At 38.5% G+C, this 26,250-nt stretch overlaps 1 protein-coding gene and 1 non-coding gene across 2 annotated transcripts in view; one reads left to right on the forward strand and one right to left on the reverse strand.

Annotated features, from left to right (window-relative positions):
* Positions 1-5,877: 5,877 nt before the first annotated feature.
* On the reverse strand, positions 5,878-5,981 carry LOC120362153 (U6 spliceosomal RNA). Its single transcript, XR_005578140.1, has one exon. It is a non-coding gene; the product is annotated as a U6 spliceosomal RNA (small nuclear RNA).
* Positions 5,982-11,578: 5,597 nt separating this feature from the next.
* Positions 11,579-26,250, forward strand: part of QPCT (glutaminyl-peptide cyclotransferase) — a 44,015-nt gene continuing 29,343 nt past the window's right edge. Inside the window, exon 1 of the mRNA XM_039462540.2 lies at positions 11,579-12,486. Within this exon, the coding sequence (XP_039318474.1) occupies positions 12,463-12,486 (24 nt within the window). The 5' untranslated portion in view covers positions 11,579-12,462. The remainder of the gene's footprint in view (positions 12,487-26,250) is intronic.

Genomic DNA, 26,250 nt, shown 5'->3' on the forward strand with positions numbered 1-26,250 from the left:
CCCTTTCTCTCTTTCTCTAGAAAAGGTTTCACTCTGTCATCCGGCTGAAGTGCAGTGACACGATCATAGCTCACTGCAGCTTGGAACTGCTGGGCTCAAGCGATTCTCCTGGCTCAGCCTCCCAAGTAGCTAGGACTACAGGCGTGCGCCACCACGCCTCACTAACTTTCTAAAAGTTTTTGTAGAGACGAGGTGTCTTGCTCTGTTGTTCAGGCTGGTCTCCTGACTTCCACAGATCCGCCCGCCTCAGCTCCCTCAAAGCGTTGGTATTATAGGCGCGAGCCACCATGCCCAGCCAAGAGGGCGTTTTCAAGAACAGAAAGAAAATAAACGTAAATGAGTCCCTACTTTTTATACAAAATCGTCACTCTTACTGGATGTCCTTGGCTTTAAAGTTAGAAAATGGCGGGCGCGGTGGCTCACGCCTGTAATCTCAGCACTTTGGGAAACCGAGGCGGGCGGATGGCCTGAGTTGAGGAGTTTGAGACCTGCCTGGCCAACATAGTGAAACCCGGTCTCTACTAAAAATACGAAAATTAGCCAAGCGCAGTGGGCGGTGCCTGTAATCCCATCTACCTCGGCGGTGCTGAGGCGGGAGAATCTCTTGAACCTGGGAGGCGGAGGTTGCAGTGAGCCCAGATGGCTCCATTGCACTCCAGCCTAAGCGACAAGAGGGTGAGTCCGTCTAAAAAAAAAAAAACAAAAAACCTAATTAAGAAATGAAAATATTAAAATAATTTATATTAACCATAAGGCAGGTAAGATTGTGTAAAACCTTGATTACTTAAAGCTATTTTTAAAAAGACATTTCTGAAACAGTCTCAGGAATTGGAAGTTGCTAAATGTCTTACATCCAGCAGTATCAAATTCAATCTTCTATATTTTTGTTATTAAAGTCCTATTCAGCTATTCTTTTACTTTAAAACTGAAAGTAGATGCACTCAAGTTTACCTTCTTTTTAAAGAATTCTCTTGCTTAACTTTGCCTTTTTCTTCCTTCCACTTCCCAACGGACGTTTTAGTCCAGCCCCAAATTTCGCCTCTCAGCAGGATTCCCAGGACCTCATTGGAGCAGTTTACAGCCAGTCTTATCTCACTATTAACTTCCATTTTCTGTTGTAGTCCTTAAAGAGACAGAAGTTACTCTTCCTAGAAGTAACTTTTCCAGACAAATCAAACTGCTGTTATACAGAAATTAAAATATTCGTGTGCAAGTGTGAAAATAAAGATATATAATGTATATATTTCATTTTATTTCCACTGTTCTGCTTCTCTTTTTAAAAATAAAATGGTCTCCTCCACTTTGGATAAATCTTGCAGCATCTTTGAGCAAAGAACTATCTTTGTATCTAATTTTTTTTGCTTAACATGATCTACAGTTTCCTCAAGGTGTTCCATTTCTGTTCTAAGAGCATTACAGAGATAAAGATTGGATTTAATAAGTAAGTGTATTATCATGTGAAATGTTTTAATCCTTGAGAGAAAACATCTGAATGCTCAAAATGGAAAGGATTTTTCTTCTTGGTGGTGTTTCATGAAATGAGCTTAATATTTTGCTCTTCTATGGCTGCAGTTCCAGGTCTTGCCCTGCGTTAATGGGCTCCTTGGACTTAATGACACCCGCATAGCCATTCAAATACGTTACCTAATACAAGCAAAGAAAGTCAACACTCTTGTGACTTGAGATAACAGAGGCATCTGATTTAGAAACATAAATGCAGGGGGGGAAATGATCTGCCCGCTGAAACCTTCCAAAGTGCTGGAATTACAGGCATGAGCCACTGTGCCCCTCCATTATTTTAATCTATTCATCATTTATCACAGTATTCAATAAATGTTGATGAAATCAGTGATTTTTTTCGATGTATCTCAAGGATAGTAGTTAGGCTAATAGTCTAAAAGTACCACATGATGAACTCTGCAATTGTTCCCTATCACCTGCCTTACCATGTCCAAATTCTTCTGTTTGGGTGTAAAGGTTATTAATAATATCCATTGCTTATTGAACACCAACTCTGGGCCAGGCACATTCATTTGTTTTTATGAAACTTTATTTATTCCATATAACTCTTCCCTTTTCTTTATTTGCACACACACACACATATATATATATATACACACATACAGATACATATTTACAGATAGCATACAAGAAACATGATGATGTGAAATTGATGAGACTTGGTCCCCAATTAGATATGGAGAACAAGGGAATGGAGTTTAGGCTGACCAAGTACCTTGTGTCTTGAGTGACTAAATAGATGGTAGCACTATGCATTAAGACTGGAAATATAGTAAATATACCTGCAGATATATGAACATAGTAATATAAGTATAAAATTGTGTAAAGCTAAATATATATATTTATTTACAACATAGTATATAATCAAAAAGAGGTGTGATAAGGATGGCTTCACTAAAAAGACTAAGAAAATCTGGCAGCTAAAGGGAGGAGTTACTGCATATGTTCCACCTAGGATTTCATATGCAGTTCTTAAAAGTGAATGTTCAGGCCAGGTGTGGTGGCTCACTACTGTAATCCCAGCACATTGGGAGGCCAAGATGGGCAGATCACTTGAGGTGAGGTGTTTGAGACCGACCTGGCCAACATGGCAAACCCTGTCTCTACTAAAAATACAAAAAAAAAAAAAAAAAAAAAAAGATTAGTTGGGTGTGGTGGCACGTGCCTGTAATTGAAGCTAAACCACAGGCTGAGGTGGGAGGATCGGGAGGATCGCTGAACCCGGGAGGTGGAGGTTGCAATGAGCTGAGATTGCACCACTAGAGGACAGATCAAGACCCTGCTGCAAAAACAAACAAAAATATGAATATTCAGATAATTTGCAGTAAAAAAACCAATTACCTTAACCACCTCCAATAATGTCTGTTTATCTTTGTGGCTGCAAAATAAGTTTCTCCAGGAAAGAGTAGGTAGCGCATAAATGTGTTCATCAATTTTAAAATGAAATTTACATTAAATTCCCTTGAGTTATGGATTATTGCCTTATTCTAGATTTTATTCAACTGAGTATTAATTTTTTAAAAATCTCTTTTATAAAAAAAAAATTAGCTGGATGCGGACTGGGCATGGTGGCTCATGCCTGTAATTTCAGCACTTTGGGAGTCCAAGAAGGGTGGATTACCTGAGGTCAGGAGTTTGAGACCGGCCTGGTAAACGTGACAAAACCCCGTTTCTACTAAAAATATGAAAAATTAGCTGGGCGTGATGGCAGGTGCCTGTAATTGCAGCTACTCAGGAGGCTGAGGCAGGAGAATTGCTTAAACCTGGGAGGTAGAGGTTGCAGTGAGCAGAGATCGTGCCATTCCACTCCAGCCTGGGCAAGACACTATCTCAAAAAAAAAAAAAAAAAAAAAAAAAAATTAGCTGGAAGTGGTAGCATGCACCTATAGTCCCAGCTACTCAGGAGGATGAGACAGGAGAATAGCTTGAATCCCGGAGGCGGAGGTTGCAGTAAGCCGAGATGCCACCACTGCTCTCCAGCCTGGCGACAGAACGAGACTCCTTCTCCAACAACAACAACCACCACCTCTTAAAATACCGTAAATTGGTTATAATATATTTAAAAAGCCAACTGAGGAAGAGAACAAAGGTGCTACAGATCTGAATAGGATGTCAGTGTTAAATTTAGTTATCTAGCCAGGCGTGGTAGCTCACACCTGGAATCCCAGCACTTTGGGAGGCTGAGGTGGATGAATTGCTTGAGCCCGGGGGTAGTGAACCTAGGAGTTCGAGATCAGGCTGGCCAACGGTGAAACCCCATCTCTATTAAAAATACAAAAATTAGCCAGGCGTGGTGGCACACGCCTGTAAATCCCAGCTACTCAGGAGGCTGAGGCAGGAGAATCGCTTGAATCAGAGAGGTGGAGGTTGTAGTTAGCTGGGATTGTGCCTCTATACTCCAACCTGGGCAACAGAGGGAGACCCTGCCTCAAAATTATCCTACCAGGACTGACTGAAACAGAGGAGTTGGGACTGTCTTCCTGGAGCGTGGAAACTACCCAGCCCAGAGGAACAAGTTAGAAGAAAAGGGTTGGGATGGGCTTTCAAAGACAGAGCACAATCGGGGCTTTGCCATTTAGTAGGTTCGAGTTACTTAATCTCACTAAGAATCAATTCCCTTATATGTAAAATGAGGGGAAATAATTACCTCACAGTGTTGTTGTGAGAAATAAATTTAAAAACCTGTAATGTATTATGCACATAATGTCATCTGTCCTGTTATACACCAGGATTCCACTGTTTAACGAGCTGTGTGACCAGGGGCAAATTAGCCTCTATGTGCTTCAGTCTCTTCATCATCAGTTAACTGGGATGATAATAATTCTTCCTCTATAAACTATTCTAGGATTAAATGAGATAATACATGAAAACACTTTTTTAAAAGTCTGGCACACAGAGAATTGTCAATAAGGATTAACTATTAATATTGTTATTCATGCTAAAGATTAGAGCTTTTCACGTCTCTGTATCTCCTCCTGTCCTTTGGCAGCACAGAGAATTCTACGGAGGGGAATTTGGAAAGATAATAACGAACTGAAAAGAAACAGGAACCTCTATGATCATAGAATGAGTTCCTTTTTACATCATCAAAGAAAGATCTTACTGCACAGGTCTTCAAATGACCAGAAGCTGTCACTGTGACATTTTCTGTACTAAAAGCTTGAAGTATTCTAGTAAGGGTAAAATGAATAGATTTATATTTGTTTATTTTTAATATAATTAGTCAGAATATAATGGCCTGAACATTTTACTGTACTCTCATCATGACAGCTCAAATTTCAAAACCTGAAGTATTTCCACAAAGAATTCTGATTATATTCCTCTAGATTTTAAACTATTTTCTTACATGTTCTTTAAATGATGATGACTAATTTAGCTGAAGGCTAATTGATTTTAGTTTGCTTGGTTTTTTTCCTAGGCTTCCCTCGAGACTTTATAGTCCTTGATATATTGATTCACTAAACATTTTTGAGAGGCTACCAGGTACAAGACATTTGATAGGATATGTAGGTAAAACATCTCATGTTCTCAGGAATCTGAAGTTTATTAGCTAATCTATGTGAAAATCTATAATACGGAGAAGAGAGTTTAAAAGAAAAAGCAGGACATAAAGGGTTAGAAGATTTCAGGGAAGTACAAGGTAAATTTCTCACCTGGGGAAGGTTGAATGCATGGAAAAGGAGGATTTTTGCTCAGCCTGGAAGAAAAAAATAGGATTGGGAAACATGGGAGAGAGGAGTGTGAGAAAACAGATATTCAAAATTCTAGGTGGAAGCAATAGAGCAAGCAAAGGCACACAGATGTAAATACATCTGGCATATTTGTGGACCAAATAGTTGAGTTGGGCTGAGCCATAGCGAATATGTGTGTGTGTGTGTGTGTGTGTGTGTGTGTGTATGTGTATGTGTGTATATATATATATATATATATACACACACACACACATCCAAGACAGAGTCTTGCTCTGTTGCCCAGGCTGGAGTGCAGTGGTGTGATCTTGGCTCAATGCAACCTCTGCCTCCCAAGTTCAAGCAATTCTCCTGCCTACCTCAGCCTTCTAAGTAGCTGGGATTACAGGTGCCCACCACCACACTCGGCTATTTTTTTTGTATTTTTAGTAGAGACAAGGTTTCGCTATGTTGGCCAGACTGGTCTCGAACTCCTGACCTTGTGATCCATGTACCTCAGCCTCCCAAAATGCTGGGATTACAGGCGTGAGCCACTGCATCTAGCCCACATATATGTTTTTTTCTCATGCAATTGTTGTAAATGGAGATATAAATAAAATGTTATAAAATTCACCTTTTATTTTGTTATTTTAAAATTTTTTATTTTTTATTTTTTTATTTTTTAAATTTTAATATGAAACGCTTCATGAATTTGCATGTCATCCTTGCACAGGGGCTGTGCTAGTCTTCTCTGTATCGCTTTAGTGAGCACTAAAATTTACCTTTTCAAAGTGTAGAATTGGTTTTTAGTATATTCACAAAGTTATGCCACATCTCCACTATCTAAATTTCAGAACATCTTCCTCACCTCCAAAAAGAAGCCTATTAAACAGACACTCCTCGTTATCGCCATTAGTTTCAGAGGTGGCAGACCCACCCTGTGGGTTCTGCCGGGAGCCCTCAGGCAAAGACTCTCAGGTGCTTGCTGTTGAAATACCCTAAAAGGGCATGCATGGGAAGGGTGAGTTGAAGGGATGTTGGCAGAGCACCTGATGCATCTGCTACATGTAGCTTCAATGTCTGTCTTAAAGATCTGCATCTCTATCCTTGGTCTCTTTCTATAAGCACCTGAATGTGCCACAGAAAGACCACAAATTCAAAGTGTCCCTAATCGAATTCATCTTTTCCTTGTAACCTGTTCCTCTTCCTACATTTCCAATCTTAGTGCATGCTGCCACTATCCATTTATTCATCCAAGACAGAACCTACTAAGTTAGCCTAAGCTCTTTTCCCTTGTTCTTCAAATCTAACTGGTGACCAAGTCCCATCAATTTCATACCATCATGTTTCTTGTGTGGTATCTCCTTTCTTCTTTTCCACTGATACTGTCTTAGTTCACCAGCCCTCACCTGGTCCTCTGAAAGAATGAGCTAAGATTCCCTACCTCGAATATTCTCTTCGTTAATTATAAGAATTGATAAATAATGTGATAGCTGTCTCCCCTCTGCTACCTGGTAAGTACTTTTGATATTCATTCACTTCAAGTTTCTCTTCTATGAGACCTTTCCTGTCTGTTCCAGGTCATATGGGAATCATTATTCCTTTCTTTGTGCTATAAGCATGCTCCTTCATAGCACCTGTGACCCTGTATTGCACAAGTACATATCTTACTAAGCCACATGCTCCTGGAGAGCCAAGGCCATAGTTAATTTATCCATATATCCATTGCAGAATGCCTTGCACAGTATTAATGGTCCACTAACATGGCTGAGTACCAGAGGTTTGGGAGTCATTGCATAGGGTAGAGAATGAAACTATGGGAAAGGATGAAATTTCCCTTAGGGAAGTCCAGGAGTAGGAATTACATTTATTGAGGTCCTACTGTGCTGAAGTAAGTGGGACTTTAGGTTTGATTCCAGAGACTCCGTGCTTTTCACTAATTATATAAGGACTGAAGAAGGTCCATTCTATTTGGCAATTACAAGTTAATTTGTTAACTCTGGTGAGACAAGTCAGGAGAAGATTGAGGGCCAAAGCCAGAGTGCAGTGAATTGATGGGGTAATTTTTAGATGAGAAGAGGACAGAGAGAGTACACTGGTGGTTTTCAGATTTTCAGATATCAATAACCAATAAATTTGTTGAAAAAACAGAGACTAATCAAGTTGCCAACTTCTTGTTTTACCAATTAAATATGTTGAAGCCAAGCAACACTTCAGCTCACTAATCATTAGGGAAATGCAAATCAAAACCATAGTGAGATATCTCCTCACATTCATAAGATAGCTGCTGTGAAAAAAAGACACAAAACAACAGGTGTTAGCAAAGATGTAGGGAAATTGAAACGTAGGCACTATTGGTGGGAATGTGAAATGGCAGCTGCTATGGTATGGTGTTTCCTCAGAACATCAAGCGTAGAATTACCATATGATTCAGCAATTCTACTTCTGGGTATTAGAATTGAAAGCAGGATCTTGAAGAGATGTTTATACAGAAATGTCCATAGCAGCATTGTTAGGAATAGCCAAAAGATGGAAGCGACCCAAGTGTCCCTCAGTGGATGGGTGGATAAGGAAAATGTGGTATACACATAAAACAGACTATTTTTCAGCCTTAAGAAGGAAGGACATTCTGAGACATGCTATACCATGAGTGAACCTTGAAAACGTTATGTTAAGTGAAATGAGACAGTTTCAGAAAGACAAATACTGTATAATTCCACTTACGTGAGGTTATGTACTTAAAAGAGTCAAATTTGGCTGGGCATGGCAGCTAACACCTGTAATCCTAGCACTTTGGGAGGCTAAGGTGGGCAGATCACTTGAGGTCAGGAGTTTGAGACCAGCCTGGCCAATATGTTGAAACCCCATCTCTACTAAAATTACAAAAACAAGCCAGGTATGGTGGTGTGCACCTGTATTCCCAGCTACTGGGGAGGCTGAGGCACGAGAATCGTTTGAACCCAGGAGGCGGAGGTTGCAGTTAGTCAAGACCGTGCCACTGCGCTCCAGCCTAGGTAACAAAGTGATACTCTGTCTCAAAAAAAAGAAGTTGTTAACTTGCATACAGTATTATACACTTTTACCACTTTATTGTGATATTTTACCACTTTATTGTGATAGTTCAGCTTTTAAAAACTACTTTTAAAAGATATTTTATCTCTTTATTGTGATAGTTCAGCTTTTAAAAACTACTTCAGTTAGTTATGTTATGGAGTTCATCACCTCATGAGACAACCTGTTCCATTGCTAGGTTGCTAGATATGGAATAAAGTAAAAGAAAGAACTTGGGCTTTGGAGTCAGGGAAACTAGTTAGAATCCCGTTTCTATCACTTTGCAGCTCTATAGTCATGGACAAGCAACAACTTCTCTAAAATTCTGGGTTCTTTTCTGGAAAATAGAGTTAAACAGATCTAGGATTGTTGCAAGGATTTAATAAAGTATCATATCTCACTTTATGTGTTTAGCATAAAGACTTAGTTGTTAAATCCTTCAACGAATTGCTATGAAAATTGCTAAAACTTACTGAGCACTTACTGTTAGCCAGGTGTTGTTACAGGTAGTTTATACCCTGTAGCTCAATCCTTGCAAACTGTAAGATTAAGAAATGCTGTCATCTTCATTTTACGTCTGCCCTCTGCAGTGATACTGAATAAAACCAATTCTATTAACGCTTATTCAAGTATTTGAAAATCACTTATTCTACTTGGTTTTGTTAAGCATAGTTTTGTCACATGACACTGTTTTTACCTTTGCATGTGTGATTTAAAAAAAAAAAATCATATAGCTCTGAAAGTGTTGACCATAGAAATAAACATAATATTGATGTAGGCTAAGTGATAAGGAGTATACAGATGGATACTGATGTGTTCTCTGTGTCCTAGGGCATTAGGTTTGCATTAGCTCTTTTAGTCTCCCATTATACTAGCAGTTTGTATTAAACTTGTGCATTGATAAACACCTCTTATATCAACTGCTTCCAAGTTAGCATTTCCCCCTTTCCATATTGCACATTTTGGGGAAACTAAATGCAAAGCTTTACGCTTATCTTTAAGTTTCACTTTAATGTTAGTTTATTTCTCCCAGATTCCTTCAACTGGAGGATTTTATGAGCATATTCTTTGTCTTTATTATTTCATAAATAGTGAAAAACAATATAAGGCTGAGGACAGTGTTCCAAGGTACTTCCATAAAGACTTTGCTCATCTGAGTCGATGTAGCACAGCAAACTTAACTACACTGGCATCCAACCCACCCTAAGTAATGTACTTAGAAAGATAGCATGGACAGTTATCTTGGATACTCTTTTTTTTTTTTTTTTCAGAATAAACTATCTTTTTCTGGATTTGCTAATTGTGTGGTCTTGGGCAAGTACTCTAATCTCTGAACCTCTGTTTTCTCAACCATATGATGGGTTGCTGTGAGGATTAAATGAGGTAATACATAGAAAGTGCTTAGAACAGTCTGGCAGATAGTAAGAGCTTAGTAAATGTAAGCTATTATCATTTTCCCAGGTGTAAATGTGGTTGACTAGGCATTATTATGGTTTGAATTCCTGCTGACATCTATTGATCGTTACGTTCTTCTCTAGTTATTCCCAAAGCATTTGCTTCATTATTTTATATTTGTAGTTTCTGAAATTTACTTTCCTGCTTCTCCAGCCCCCAGAACTTGAAGCAGCTCTACAGATCTCCAGGCCTTGATTATATCTGTCTTATTGAGCTCTTTCTCCAAGATTATTGGAGTCAGCTTTGTGATTACATTTGCAAATTGCTTTAGTAGTATGGAATGGATTGCATCTGGGCCCAGAGACTCAAACTCACATAATGTTGTTATAGTCTCTTGGTCATGAGGCTCAGGTTTCAGTTGTCAGTGCCTTTCTGCAGTTTTCATTTAAAACTGTTGGAGAAGATAAGCCAAATACAAGTTGAGCAGTCTGTCTTTCTGTGTGATTTCTCAACCTTAGCACCAACCTCTGAGCAGTGATTCTTAGTTCCTTGTTCTCTTGGAGAAATAGTGTGTTATGGTGGAGACAGCACAGAGTAAGAGAGTATGAAACCTGGCTTCTAATTCCTGCTCTACCTGTTAATAGCCACGAGCTGCTGGGCAAGTTGCATTACCACCTTGTGCTTCGATTTTCTTGTCTACAAAAGAGATATTTACCCTGTCAACTTTCAAAGGGGTATCACAAGGTAAAGTATGTGAAATATATAAACTATCAAATGTTGTGCATTATGTAAGATGAAATAATAATCATTTATGTGAAAGTAGCTATAAAAGCTTTTATCTTCAAGCAGATTTTTTTTAAGTCAGTTTTTTCCTGAGCTTTCCAATTCCTAATACTACAGGTGTGTGCTTTTGCCCTTCTGTCATGTTCGTCCTAATTTAACCCATTAATGACTCTGCAGAGAGTTACTCTGCAGCCACACTGGACACTTAACTCTTTCTCTCTGTTGGAATTATTTATGGGTATGTAGATAGAACTTAAAAGGAGCCATCAGTTGCGAGCTGTTTCATGCCTAAGCCAAGTGGGGTCATACTTTTTTTTTTTTTTTTTTTTTTTAACCTTTTTGAACTGCTCTTTCCTAAAAATTATGGTAATCATATATATTTAACTATACCTACTGTTCTCTTTCTGTTAGAAATGCTTTGTGGTCTATGGCCCCATCACCTCAGATGTGCCTGATTTTGTCTGATCTTGGAAGCTAAGCAGTGTTGGGCCTGGTTAGGACTTGGATAGGAGAAATCCCTTATGTTGAGATCCCTTTCTCCCGTATTCCTGTTACAAGTGTGTCAGCTTTCACAATTGTTGATCATTTAACTGTTCAGTATATCCCCTCCTGCTTCCTTAGCCTTCTGAAGGGAATTTTTCAACAAAGCAAGTCAGGAGTCATATTTTGGCAGAATTAGTATTTTAATATGAAAAAGTAATACTCATATTAGGAAAGTATTGTACATCTTTTGTGTGGCTGGGTGATATGTATTGTATGTCTGTGAAAATGTCAGTTTTGCTCTTTTTTGTCCCTTCTGTTTTTGATATAATTCAATCATGTAGTTGTAAAATAAAAGTGTTTGGTCTTCATCAATTAAAAATAAAGTAGATTTAAAAAAAAATGTTTAATGTTTAAGTTTTAGGTGTCAGTGTAGAGTGCCAAGGATACTTTTTTCCATCTTCTCTGTGAAATTATACCTATAGTGAAAAAAGTCTTTGCTCACTAGCCAAAAATGGCTACACATTAAGATTTATTAGTGAATTGTAAACACAGCCCCAAAATTATTTTGTTACATTCTTACTTTTAAATTAATGTCAAATGAATATAAAATATTAAAAACCTTTTAAAAATTTCCTTCCAGGCTTTCTACATATCAGAAAGCATCAACTTTTCTTGATGGATCCATTCATCTAATGAAATATGCCTATACTATTTTAAAAAGCTTTGTACTTCATCATAGAAAAGTTCCTCCACCTCCAGAATGAAAATGAAGACTTTCGAGAAGGTGATTTAAGTGTAGACATTTGAGAAGGTGTCCTGTGAAATTAGTAAACCAAAGCAAAAGTACTGAATTGATTAATCCAAAACACTTACTTTTTTTTTTTAAACAAAGAGGATTTCATCTTGACAGAGAAATAACTTATATTCAATATGTATTTTCTGAAATTAAGGGACCAGAACAGACTGAAAGGAAAATAGATTCGTAAATAAGCTCCGTCAACTCTCTTCTGCTGAGGGTAGCTTAGTGATGTTAAATCCTTTACAAATCCCTGGCTGTCTTCCTACAGACAAGATTGTTTTTTGATGGGACTGATATTAGGAGAAGTAGGACCTTTTGCGCATTCGACTCATTGATAAAACTTATCATCATCGGCATGAGTGGCTTAAAAGAGGAAATAAAGAAGCTTTCAACTAAATCCAAAAGTGCAGGCATTTTCTTTACTGCTGTTATTTTAAAAACCTCTTCATAACCATTGAAAGAGAATTGACAACTATTTTAAAAGATTAAAGAAAGGCAGATGTCTGCAAATAATTCCCCTCCATCAGCCCAGAAGTCTGTATTACCCTCAGCTATTCCTGCTGTGCTTCCAACTGCTTCTCCGTGTTCAAGTCCTAAGACGGGACTCTCTGCCCGACTGTCTAATGGAAGCTTCAGTGCACCATCGCTCACCAACTCCAGAGGCTCAGTACATACGGTTTCATTTCTACTGCAAATTGGCCTCACACGGGAGAGTGTTACCATTGAAGCCCAGGAACTGTCTTTATCTGCTGTCAAGGATCTATGTGCTCCACTGTTTATCAAAAGGTACTGTATGTGCTGTTAATGTCAGTAGTAAGTAACGTTGCTGACGCTTTCCTATAAATTACACATGTACCAGTGAGTTAAGACATACTGATCCATCAGTAATTTATTCTGAGTATTTTTGGAAGAGTTCTGATGGCCTGTGACTGAGGCTAAAGTCTGAAATTTCAGAGTCTAGCTAATTGGAACTTATATCTCAGATTTAAAATACCTTTATTTGGCCTGGCACATTTGCTTATGCCTGTAATCCCAGCACTTTGGGAGGTCGAGATGGGCTGATCACCTGAGGTCAGGAGTTTGAGACTAGTCTGGCCAACATGGTGAAACCCCATCTCTATTAAAAATATAAAAACTAGCTGAGCATGGTGGTGTGTGGCTGTAATCCCAGTTACTCAGGAGGCTCTGAGGAAGTATAATTGCTTGAACCTGGGAAGTCAAGGTTGCAGTGAGCCAGTGTGGTGCCACTGTACTCCAGCCTGGGTGACAGAGAGAGATCCTGTATCCAAAAAAAAAAAAAAAAAAATAGTCAAATTCACAGGAGACAGAAAGTATAGTGGTGGTTGCTTGAGGTTGGGGGGAAGAAAAAAATGTAGAGTTATTGTTTAATGGGTACAGTTTCAGTTTGCCAGATAAAAATAATTCTAGAGCTGGATAGTAGTGATTGTTGCACAAAAATGTAAATGTGTTTGATGAACTGAATATATTTAATGTTAAGATGGCAAATTTTATGTTGCATATATTTTACCACAATGAAACAAGAGAGTAAGACAATAAAAGACAAACCCAAGAAACTACAACCTATTATTCCCAAATATGGAGGAAGAAGATTAAAGATCAGACTTTGATTAAATATAATTGCCTTATTAACAACAATAAAAAAATGTTTTCCTTTTGCAACAAACTGACCAAGCATAATCATGGACAGGCATTAATATGGAACTAGCATTTGGGAACAAATGGTGTAGATTACATTAAAAAATGGAAGGGAAGGTAAAGAGAGTAACAATTAAAGAAGGTATCAGGTCAAGGGAAGGTCATTGTCTGCTTGTTGTTAGCCTACTGGTTAGGCTGTACATTATATACTGTAATGAATCAAATATTTCGCCATGTTTGTGTCAAGCACTACGTTGAATAATCATAAGGTACGTGTTTTTAGACACTTAATATTTTTCAAGAAATTATTACCAGGTGCCTGCCCTTTAAGGATTATAGTATAGTAATTTTTACACCTGCAAGGATATACTAAAGATGTATGCATGTGTGTACTATAAAATAATAGTATTCTGTAGCTAGCTGCATAGTTGAATAAAGATTAACATGTAATTATAGCACACAGAGATGTTTTATACTTAGGCTATTTTCTATCCACTTTACCAGGTTTCCCTCATATTTTCAGTGCCTAAAAATCTTGAAATTGTTACTGCATCCTTCATCTATGGCTTAATCTTTTTTTTTTTTTTTTTGAGACGGAGTCTCACTCTAGCCCAGGCTGGAGTGCAGTGGCTCAATCTTGGCTCACTATAGCCTCCGTCTCCTGGGTTCAAATGATTCTCCTGCCTCAGCCTCCCGAGGAGCTGGGATTACAGGCGTCCACCACTACGCCCAGCTAATTTTTGTATTTTTAGTAGATGTGAAGGTCTCACCATTTTGGCGACGCTGATCTCAAACTCCTGACCTCAAATGATCCGCCTGCCTAGGCCTCCCAAAGCACTGGGATTACAGGCACAAGCCACCGTGCCCGGCCTATGGCTTAGTCTTGAATGTCATTCATTTCCTGTCTGAACCGTTAGTTTGTTTTTCTGATTGATGGTCATTTTCTCTAAACGAAGAATAGAATCAAAAGAAGAACGCTTTGCCTTAGAGTGGAAAGAAGATATACGGTTCTCTTAGGGCCCATCCTTTTTGCTTGTGAAATTTCCTCTTGGCTCCCTTTCTAAAATTACTACCGTGCTTCTTCCTAATTGTAATACAGATCTAACATTGTTAGAAGAAAATTTTTTGGACGACTAACCAAATATATTATGAAAGGCAATAAATCAATCTCTTTTTCTTTCTCACAGATCTCTAAATTCAAACTTTAGTGTTCTGCATAATAGGTGTGTGATTTACTGAGTGAGAATCATAAAAGATCAAGGTTTGGGCAGTAACAGGAGGGGATTAGTCTTACTAAAATGCTATGCTCAGTAATTTAAGCTTCTTTTTTAGGGAAATTTAGGTATATTCTTGGTCTGGTGCTAATCATGAGCTCTGTAGAAATGTTTTTCCAAACATTAAAATTGAAGATGGATTAGTTCATCTAATTTATTGTAATCTGAACAATAGAGTATATATGAACTGTTGTGTCGGTAGGATTTTCTATGACCACAATCTGTACTAAGTATTACTAAAACATTCAAAATACTTTGCAAATGTTTTCATATATAAAAATAAAACAAACAGCATAAATTCATTCTAAATTTAAGCAAAAATTAGATATTTATAGGAGCATATGTGATTTTAGGGTGGAATTTGAATTGTGGTGTTATGTTGCAACTTTCTATTATTATTGTTAATAACGATGTGTGGCATAGCCAACTTGTTTTTTAAATAATTGTTACTATTTTCTGTGAATTTGTGTCATTTTTATTTGCTTTCTTAATGTTCTATTTTGGGACCTTGTGGAAAGAGGTTTTAGAGCCTTTCTTCCTCTTATTTGACACTGCTGGGCCTATCCTGAATCTCTCTCTTTTTTTTTTTTTTTTTTTTGAGACGGAGTTTCACTCTTGTTACCCAGGCTGGAGTGCAATGGCGCGATCTCGGCTCACCGCAACCTCCGTCTCCTGGGTTCAAGCAATTCTCCTGCCTCAGCCTCCGGAGTAGCTGGGACTACAGGCACCACCATGCCCAGCTAATTTTTGTATTTTTAGTAGAGACGAGGTTTCACCATGTTGACCAGGATGGTCTCGATCTCTTGACCTCGTGATCCACCCGCCTTGGCCTCCCAAAGTGCTGGGATTACAGGCTTGAGCCACCGCGCCTGGCTATCCTGAGTCTTAAAAGCAAACTTTGTTTGTTTGGTATGACTTGAAAATTACTCTTAGAATGGTGGTTCTTTCATGAGAAGCTGGAAAGGGACTAATAACCAGCACAATTCATAGTTAACATTATAAGATTGAGAGAAAGGGTGCTGTTTAAGTTGTCTGGTAACAGTCTGCGTAGCCCGATCAGTTGGAAAATCTCATAATTTCATGTCTTTAAAACATGGATAAGTAGAATACAACACCTTAGAAAATCCACAAATGACCCCAAAGCAAAAGACAACTGAGTGCCATTGCCTTGACTTTAGATCGTATTACTTTACATTTTGGCATTTAATTTTTTTTTTTTTTTAAATTCCCTTTCCCCTCTCTAATAGATATGGTATCAGATACATGATTAAAGGAGACAAAAATATAAAAATGAATATCGTGCTTAAAATCTAGAGATAAAATACCTTCGGCCGGGCGCGGTGGCTCAAGCCTGTAATCCCAGCACTTTGGGAGGCCGAGGCGGGTGGATCACGAGGTCAAGAGATCGAGACCATCCTGGTCAACATGGTGAAACCCCGTCTCTACTAAAAATACAAAAAATTAGCTGGGCATGGTGGCACGTGCCTGTAATCCCAGCTACTCAGGAGGCTGAGGCAGGAGAATTGCCTGAACCCAGGAGGCGGAGGTTGCGGTGAGCCGAGATCGCGCCATTGCACTCCAGCCTGGGTAACAAAAGCGAAACTCCGCCTCAAAAAAAAAAAAAAAAAAACAACTTTCAATGGTATCTGATTTTACCTCCGGTAAAAGCTTTCCTCTGCTTATTGAAAGTCAGATTTTAATAGCTACTTAGATTTTCTCCTGTAGGGAGATTTTCTGCCTGTAGGGTAGAGTAAAATTATACTGCCTGCAACTGAATCAGCTTTGCATGACTGTGAACAGATTACTTAACCTTGTACCTTAACTTTTAAAAATCATTAACAATGAGGGCAATGATAATATCTCTCATCATACTTATTTATAAAATTATGTCTTAAAAACATTGACACAACATCTCTGATCATTTTTTTTAACTTACACCATAAAAATTTAGTAACTATGAATGAAAAATTCTTTAACAGCTTTTTACTTTTCATGTTCTATCATTAATATGTTGCAGAAGGGCAGATGTGGTGGCTGATGCCTGTAATCCCAGCACTTTGGGAGACCAAGGTGGGTGGATAGCTTGAGGTCAGGAGATCGAGATCAGTCTGGCAAACATGGTGAAACCCTGTCTTTACTAAAAATACAAAAATTATCCTGGTGTGGTGTTGCACTCACACCTGTAGTTCCAGCTACTTGAAAGGCCAAGGTGTAAGACTCACTTGAACCCTGGAGGCGGAGGTTGCATTGAGCCAAGATTATTGTGCCACTGTGCTCTAGCCTGGATGACAGAGCAAGAATCTGTCTCATGTGTGTATGTATGTATGTATATATATATATATATATATATATATATATATATATATACACACACACAGACACATGCATATATATATAATGTATATTATATATATATGAAATTGATGCTTTTATCTTATTTGATTCCACAAGATGCAAAAAAATTAAACGTAGATGAAATTTTTTGAATAAAATGTCAACATATATGCTTCTATAAATATACAGACTTACACTAGATGTATAGCTACTTCCTGTAACAATCAGTTGTTTGTAATTTCACATCATAGTCAGTTTTGGTACTGTGTCGATCAGTGCTGTCTATTCTGTGAGCTGTAAAGAATGAATTTTGTCTGAGCCCTTATTTTTTGCTGGGCTTGGTTCAGAGCCCTGACATTGAAAAGTGGTAAGATTTTGACGTTGTGGATTGGTAAGAAGAATTTACTGACAACAGTATAGGTTTGAAAAGGAAAGTTTTCCTAGATAGAAAGAACGCTGCAGAAGAGTGCAGCAGGGCACCTCAGCAAGAGAGGAATTGTGGTAGATTTTTCCTTAGGGGTGTTTATGAACCTTAAAGTGGAACTTAATGGTAATTTGGACCCTATGAGCCACATAGGTCTTAATAAATAATTAGATTTGTAGGCATTTTGGTGCCTTGATGTCAGCAAGGGTTGCACAACGAGTTTCAACATGCATACAGTCCTGGAGATATATGGAAATTCTATTTACTTATAAATTTTTGAGAAAGAAGCTTGAAACCAGATGCCTGCATTAGATAATGGGGAAGTCTAATCACTTCTAACTTTCTCAGACAAGGAGTTTTTTCCTCTGGATGGTTTGCTTAGTGGTCACCAGGTGACCTTTGCTCTCCTCATCTTTGATTCTACTTCTCCTATCCTTGAGTGTGTTGAAATTTCTTACTAGAGATTCATTTCTTTTGATCTTGGAACACTTTTGGTCTTCAGAGCCCTCAGAGAAAAACTGATCAAAAGCATGATAGTCTCGTAAAGTGATAAATTTTGTTTGAGGGACATAATTAGTGTTGGTGAAAGGAATCAGGTTTATAGGGACTGTTCCTCTTTCCTTCTTTGAGAGGAGGACAGTGCATGTTATTCAATAGGACTGGGAAGTGAGAGGGCCAGAAAACCAGAGGAGAGGAATGTTTTTTTTCCTTTTATTGCCACCTTGACCCAACCTCTGATCTGATGAAAGAAGTTGGGAATATTTACAGGAAATATGGATTCCTGAGATTTCCAAGAAACACTAAAAATCTGACTCTGGACTGCAGAGTTAAATATTTTAATTTTTCACTCTGCTATTGAAAGAGGTGGTGGACAGATTCAAAGAAGGGTATAATGTAGGACTCTATATTCTCTGACTATGAAAGGAACAAAAGGCAGTGTGCTTCAGTACTACGCTTTCATAGGGGCCAAAAAGTGGTGGGAAAGTTGGGGGGTTTGAATTTAAGCTGCCTACTTCATAATTTGTCTAAGGCCGGGCCACTTTCCCAATCTTTTTTCCTGTTATCTTCAGGGCCTTATGAAATAATGCAACATGACTACTAACGTTATTGTTAATCTGATTATATGATTTTTGCTAATGTATTTCTCAAAGTATGTGACTTAATGCCATGATTCTCAGCCCTGGCTGCATGTTAGAATCACCTGGGGAGCTTTGAAGCAATCTGATGCCAGACCATGCACCAGGCTAATCATATCAGAATCTCTGGGGGTGGAAGCCAGACATCACCATTTTTTAAGAAAGGCTTTCTAGATGATTTCTATGTGTAGCTACAGTTGTAGGCATTGGTTTAATGTATTATCATCTGTCTCTCTCAGGTAGAATGGTTTTAACATAGTGATTCTCAAATGTTTTGGTCTCAGGACTCCTTGCATTAGTAACAGTAATTGAGGACCACAAGTAGCTTTCATTTATGTGGACTATGTCTATCAGTATTTGTGGTATTGAAAATTAGAACAGGTATTTTACAAATATTTATTTATTTATTTAAAAAGAACGAAGTCATTGCATGTAAAGAAATATGTTTTTATGAAAAATAAGTATATTTTCTAAAATAAAAAGAGTTTAGTGAGAAGAATGGTATTTTAAAAATCTAATTTTTGACTTTTTAGATAACTGGATTTCCATATTTGCTTATGCATTTCATCTGTTGTGATATATTATTTTTGTTTAAGTCTATGAAGAAAATTTGACCTCACACAGATATGTAGTAGGAAAAAGGAAGAACATTTTAATAACCTCTTCAGATAATTGCGGATAATCTTCTTCATTATTAAATCAAAACATAACAAATAATAGTGTTATAAAAGGTGCAACTTAAAGTCTGCATCTAAATACATGTTTTTATTCCATTACATTAAAATCCACTGGTCTCTCTCATACTTTGAATGGAACTTTTATTTGTGATTTTGTAACACGGTGAATTCAGCATTTGGAAAATATTGCTTCACTGAGCTATGCAGATATTCCAAATGCTGAGCATTTCATTATATATAATAAATAATCACACTTGTTAAAATCACCAGTTTTGTCATAAAAGTTGTTATATATCAGGAAACTGTCAAGCTTATGGTAGCAGATACAAGTTATCCAAAATTCCAATTTTCGCTTGAAAGATCCAATTTTATCACTGGCAACAAACAGTATCAGTTATTTTCCTTCAAGGCATAGGCACACTTTATTCATTTTCAATGGTTTGCCAAATATCCAAGTCTGAATAATCATGATTTATCAGTTATTGTTCTTTCAATTAAATTGGAATTTCATGAAAAAAGTAGTGAGTTCACTATGCCCCTCCCTCTCTCTCTTTCTCTCTCTCTTTTTCTTTTTTTGAGACAATCTCTGTCACCAAGGCTGGAGTGCAGTGGTGCAATCTCTGCTCACTCCACACTCTGCCTCCCTGGTTCAAGCAATTCTCCTGCCTGGGACTACAGGCATCCACCACCATGCCCAGTTAATTTTTGTATTGTTAGTAGAGATGGGGGTTTCATCATTTTGGCCAGGCTGGTCTTGAACTCCTGACCTCAAGTGATCCACCTGCTTTGTCTTCCCAAGGTGTTGGGATTACTGGGGTGACCTGTGCCTGGCCCACTATACTTCTCAAACAACAGTACAAATGCTTTTCCTTGAGACAATTGCCCTTTGGTGTGCAGCAGAAGTGCTTTATTTCCACCTTCCATTTTCCCATGTGAGTATAAAAGCTGCATACTCTCAATTTATGCTTCCAGCTAAGGAACTGGATTTGTCATCCCACCTAAAATATATTTAAAATGATATTCACAATGGATGATAAAGAAAATGTGACATATGCATACACACACAAACACACACACACACCCTGGAATACTACCCAGCAATAAAAAATAATAAAATTATGTCTTTTGCAGCAACATGGATGAACTGGAGGATATCATCTTTAGTGAAATAGCTCAAATATCACATGTTCTCATTTATGAATGGAAGCTACATAATGTGTACACAATGACATGGAGAGCAGAATAATAGACATTGGAGACTTGGAAGGGTTGGAGGGTGGGAGGGATGAGAAATTACCTGATGGCTAAATGTATACTACATTTTCAGGTGATGCTTACACTAAAAACCCAGACTTCACCACTACGCAGTATATTCATGTACCAAAACTGCACCTGTACTCTCTAAATGTATAAAAATTTAAAAAATGATGTTCAATCATTGGAAAAGAGGTATTACAGTAAAGTGGTGAAAAAAGGGGAAAGAAATGAGATAAGCCGGATGTTTGCTCCAGCTTACTGCTTTGAGAGTTTCCAGGATGCAGTGCAGGTAGGAGGAATCCACATAGAGCTGGTGGGCTCCATGAGATGAAAAGACAGACTTGAGGAGCTAGACGTAAAATCTAGCAGGACAGATTATAGGAGGAGAGAGAGCTTCAGAAGGCAGAAAAACAATAGCATTTTACTTCATCAATGATAGTCTTGAGACTGGCTCTTTTGTCTTTCTCTTCTTTTTTTTGTCTTCGTGCACGGCCGTGAAAACTGCAATGATTACACCTATGATTTTCCTCCCCAATAGTACAGTTTTGTGTCCTGTCTTGACAGTTGCTAAGGCGACAGCATTTTTACCCATCATTGCTTTTGCAACATCAGTGGATAGTCAACACAGTAGAAAAAGCGAATCTTGTTTTGGTATTATTATAAAAGTTGATTTGACTTTAGACAGCCAACAAGATCTTGGGGAATCCCCAGTCCATGGACCACACTTTTGAAAACTACTGTTTTAATAGAACCTTCTGGCCATTACTACTTTGGTCTAATGGCGTCACTTTAAAGGTGGGACTGGGCGTAGGAATATCTTGCCATGGCAGCTTCATGGAGAAAATCTGTTTTGGCAATTGAGTCCTTTATTTCTTTCACATCACAGTATAGACTCTATACTATAACAGAGGTGATAATTTCTCCACTTGAGTACAGTGTTACCATCATTGTATATACAACACATTTTTTCCATGATGAAAAACAGGGCCTGAAACTTTAATTAAAATGGAAAAGTGCATAGCAAGAGTTTGAAGAAAGGAAAAGTTGAAGTAGGGAAAAAATAGCAGATATAAGGGATTTCTAAAAGTTTCCCAAACGATGGAAGAGTGAAAAGAATGAGCAAAAGAAATGAGAAAGATATTTAATGTGTAAGATACAAGAAAATATATGAATGAGGAATGAAGGATACATACATAGTGGTGTTGGATTTGTAGATTTGTGGAAAGCTGTCAGAAAAGCCCACATATATTAAAAAAAAATCACTGAAATCAATTTCACTAGCTTTGTGAAATGTTTTTGATTTGTACCAGATACATTACATGAACCCTCTTGTGGTGGATGCAGGAGATGCGCTGCCCAGATCTGCCCCCAGGGAAGGACCCTGCTCCAGCTGTTGGAGGCCAGCTGGCTGATGGCCTCTAGCAGTCCAGCTCTTTTGGCTGCAAAGCTGCTTGCAGGAAATCACTCCATGGAGGTCCAGAGATAAGGCCCCAGCCATTCTGGCCCACTATGGAAGAACTTTGACAGTCTTTTTCAGCTTCAGGGCTCCCCTGGGGTTGGGTGAAGTCAATGGACCCACTTTGCTGCTAACTTCTCCCTCTGTTCTCTCCTGTTCCCCCTTCTTCCTCCCACAGGGGTTTGTCCCAAGTACGCTCCCTAATACACATCCTGCATGTTAAACTCTTGTCTCAGAGTCTACTTCCTGTAGATACCAAACCGTAAGAACATCTTATTGACTTCAATATAACCAAAATTGGAGAAACTTAGGAAACAGAAAATCATCATCATGTTATGTGTAAACAGTTTAGCTTGTTTCCATATTTCTTGTTTTGAATTTCTTATACTTAGTATGATAGTACCGCTCACATTTTGTTTCACTTAGGTTTGCTATTTCCACATCCTCTTTTTTTTTTTTTTTTTTTGAGTTGATATCTTCCTCCTGTGGCTGGAGTGCAATGGTGTGATCTCTGCTCACTGCAACCTCCACCTCCCAAGTTCAAGCGATTCTCCTGCCTCAGCCTCCTAAGTAGCTGGGATTACTGACATGTACCACCACATCTGGCTATTTTTGTATTTTTAGTAGAGACAGGGTCTCTCCATATTGGTCAGGCTGGTCTCGAACTCCTGACCTCAGGTGATCCGCCCACCTCGGCCTCCTAAAAGTGTTGGGATTACAGGTGTGAGCCACTGCACTTTGGCTCCATGTTCTCTTTCTTATAGGAACCATATTGTGAAAAGATACAAAGGTAATAGGGTAAGAAAAACAAATAGGCTCTTAATTACCCAGCCACTCAGGAAATGCACTATTTCTTTCCTTTTTTTTTTTTTTTTTTAAGAAAGAAAGAAAGAAAGAAAAGGAATAATAAAAAATAAGAGGAAGAAAGAGAAAGAGGAAGAGGGAGAGAGAACGGGGGTGTTGCTTTATTGCCCGAGCTATAATGCAGTCTAAAAATGGGTATGCCTATAATTGTGCTTAATAATGGAGACGTGAAAAAAATGAGAAAAGAAAATAACGAACAAGCAGCCAACCAATATTTCATTTAAACCTATAAATAGGTATGATGTGGTACTGATAAGAGTATATATTTTGTGTATTGAAAGTGGAGAGTTCTATAAATGTTAATTAAATTTACTTGTTCCAGATCAGAGTTCAAGTCCTGGATATCGTTGTTAATTTTCTGTCTCATTTATCTGTCTAATATTAATGTTGAAATCTCCCACTATTGTGTGGGAGTCTAAGTTTCTTTATAAGTCTTATATATCTGGGTATTCGTGTATTGGGTGCCTATATATTTAGGATCTTTAGCTCTTCTTGGTGCATTGATCCTTTTATCATTATGTAATATCCTTCTTCACTTCTTTTGATCTTTGTTGCTTTAAAGACTATTTAATCAGAGACAAAATTGCAACTCCTGCTTTTTGTTTATTTATTTTTGCTCTCCATTTGGTTGGTAAATCTTTCTCCATCCCTTTGTTTTGAGTCTTTGTGTATCCTTGCATGTGAGATGGGTCTAGATGCAGCATACCAATAGGTTTTGGCTTTTTATCGAATTTGCCTGTCTGTGTCTTTGGGTTAGGGGATTTAATCGATTTAAATTTAGAATTAATAATAATATATGTGAGTTTAATACTACCATTTAATGTTGGCTGGCTGTTTTGCCCATTAGTTGATGTAAATTCTTCATTATGTTGATGCTCTTTACTTTTTGGTATTTTTTAGAAAGGCTGATACTGTTTGTTCCTTTCTATGTGTTGTGGTTCTTTCAGAAGCTCTTGTAAAGCAGGCCTGGTGGTGATGAAATCTCTGAGTACTTGCTTGTTCACAAAAGATTTTATTTTTCCTTTGCTTATGAAGCTTAGTTTGGCTGGATGTGAAATTCTGGGTTGAAAGTTCTTTTCTTTAAGGATGTTGAATATTGGCCCCCACTCTCTTCTGGTTTGTAGGGTTTCTGCTGAGAGATCTGCTGTGAGTCTGATAGGCTTCCCTTTGTGGGTAACCTGACATTTCTCTCTGGCTGCCCTTAGTATTTTCTCCTTCATTTCAACCCTGGTAAATCTGACGATTATTTGCCTTGAGGTTGGTCTTCTTGAGGAATATATTTGTGGTGTTCTCTGTATTACCTGGAGTTGAATATTGTCCTGCCTTGCTAAATTGGGAAAATTTTCCTGAATAATATCCTGAAGCATATTTTCCAGCTTGGATTCATTCTCTTCGTCACATTCAGGTACACCTATCAAACGTAGATTAGGTCTTTTCACATAGTCCCATATTTCTTGGAGACTTGCTCATTCCTTTTTATCCTTTTTTCTCTAATCTTGTCTTCTCACTTCATTTCATTAAGTTGGTCTTCGACCTCTGATATTCTTTCTTCTGCTTGATCAATTTGGCTGTTAAAACTTGAGCAGGCCGGGCGCGGTGGCTCAAGCCTGTAATCCCAGCACTTTGGGAGGCTGAGGCGGGTGGATCACGAGGTCAAGAGATCGAGACCATCCTGGTCAACATGGTGAAACCCCGTCTCTACCAAAAATACAAAAAATTAGCTGGGCATGGTGGCGCGTGCCTGTAATCCCAGCTACTCAGGAGGCTGAGGCAGAAGAATTGCCTGAACCCGGGAGGCGGAGGTTGCAGTGAGCCGAGATCGCGCCATTGCACTCCAGCCTGGGTAACGAGCGAAACTCCGTCTCAAAAAAAAACAAAAACAAAAACAAAAACAAAAAAACTTGAGCATACTTCACGAAGTTCTTGTGTTTTGTTTTTCAGCTCCATCAATTCACTTATATTCCTCTCTAAATTGTGTATTCTTGTTAATATTTCGTCAAACCTTTTTTCAAAGTTCTTAGTTTCTCTGCTTTGGGTTAGAACAAGTTCTTTTAATTCACAGAAGTTTCTTATCATCCACCTTTTAAAGTCTGTTTCTGTTAATGGAACACACTCGTTCTCCATCAGGCCTTGTTCCGTTGCTGATGAGGAACTGTGATCCCCTGCAGAGGGAGAGGTGTTCTGATTTTGGATATTCTCAGCCTTTTTAGGGTGGTTTCTTCCCTTTGTTATGGATTTATCCATCTGTGGTCTTTATAATTACCGTCTTTGTAATTGGGTTTCTGAGTGGATGTCCAGCTTGTTGATTTGCAGTGCCAGAATCTGAGCAACCCCCTGCGCCGGCTATAACAGCAGCGCTAAGATTGATGGTGTTTTCTGATTCTTCACCAAGAACCACCGCTCTGAGGGGCGGCAAAACCACTTCGCCGGCCACAAGAGTTGTGCTGGCGACCCATGGGGCTCCTCTGCTGGGAATCTCCTAGTGCGTGAACAAGAATTCATCTGAAAGTGTGGTGTCCTCTCCTTCTCTGTGCTTTCACTGGGAGCTACAATCCCGAGCTGCTAGTGATCAGCCATCTTGGATCTCTCTCCATGGAAATGCACTATTTCAAGGTTGACCCAGGCAGCAAGAGAGGAAATATATTGGAGAATGGGACAGTGGTTTGGTTCTGAATCTAGAGCCAATAGAAAGTTCTGAAAGGGTCTGATGATCAGAACTGTCCATGGATATAATAAAGGTGTATTTAATTTTATTTAAGCCTGGAAATCTAAATTGTCACTCAAAACTCTCAGACATGAATAGGGTTAGTAAATCTGAATATCAGAAGAGGAGTTATTTGCATCCTGTCTTCCCCTGCAGCTCCAGAGGAGGGCAGAACGGTGTATTTCCAGGCAAGACCTCTCTTTAAAAACTCATAGCCAAAACTGGGAAGACAGTGAGTGGGTGGGCCTTCTGGCAGCTTTCTTACCTTCAAATCTTTTTTCTCTGGGAAATAGTTCTGCTTCAGTGTACTCGTTCTGATTTTTTTTGGGAACTAGATGTTACTGGGGGATGACTCAGGGCAGGCTAAGTCCTGATCGTCACTGTGGAAGCAAAGAGGCCAAAAGAGGTGAAAGGCATTGTCCTGACAACTTGGACCAGAAACCTACAGACAAAAGTGAAATGTTTTCCCACCCTAGGATTATCTGGATAACAATGACCTTTGATGTTACAAAGTAAATAAAATTGTGTTTGGCTTTTCCTTTTGGGGGCATGCCCTGGAGAAGATGACTGCCTTCAGAGCTGCTGTGAATAATTCAGATGTCATTATTTTAGATAATTACTTTGACCATCCTTTTCAATTTGAGAGTATGATGGTCTGTCTCCTGTGAGGTGAGGCAAGGCAACTATTAGTGAGAAAAAAGAGAAAAGGCAAAGATGAGCTATCATACTTTTCCTTGCGGGTTCCAGTCCAGGCTTTCCATGGAGGGG

Source organism: Saimiri boliviensis, chromosome 1, assembly GCF_048565385.1.
Source record: "Saimiri boliviensis isolate mSaiBol1 chromosome 1, mSaiBol1.pri, whole genome shotgun sequence".
NCBI classification, from domain to species: Eukaryota; Metazoa; Chordata; class Mammalia; order Primates; family Cebidae; genus Saimiri; species Saimiri boliviensis.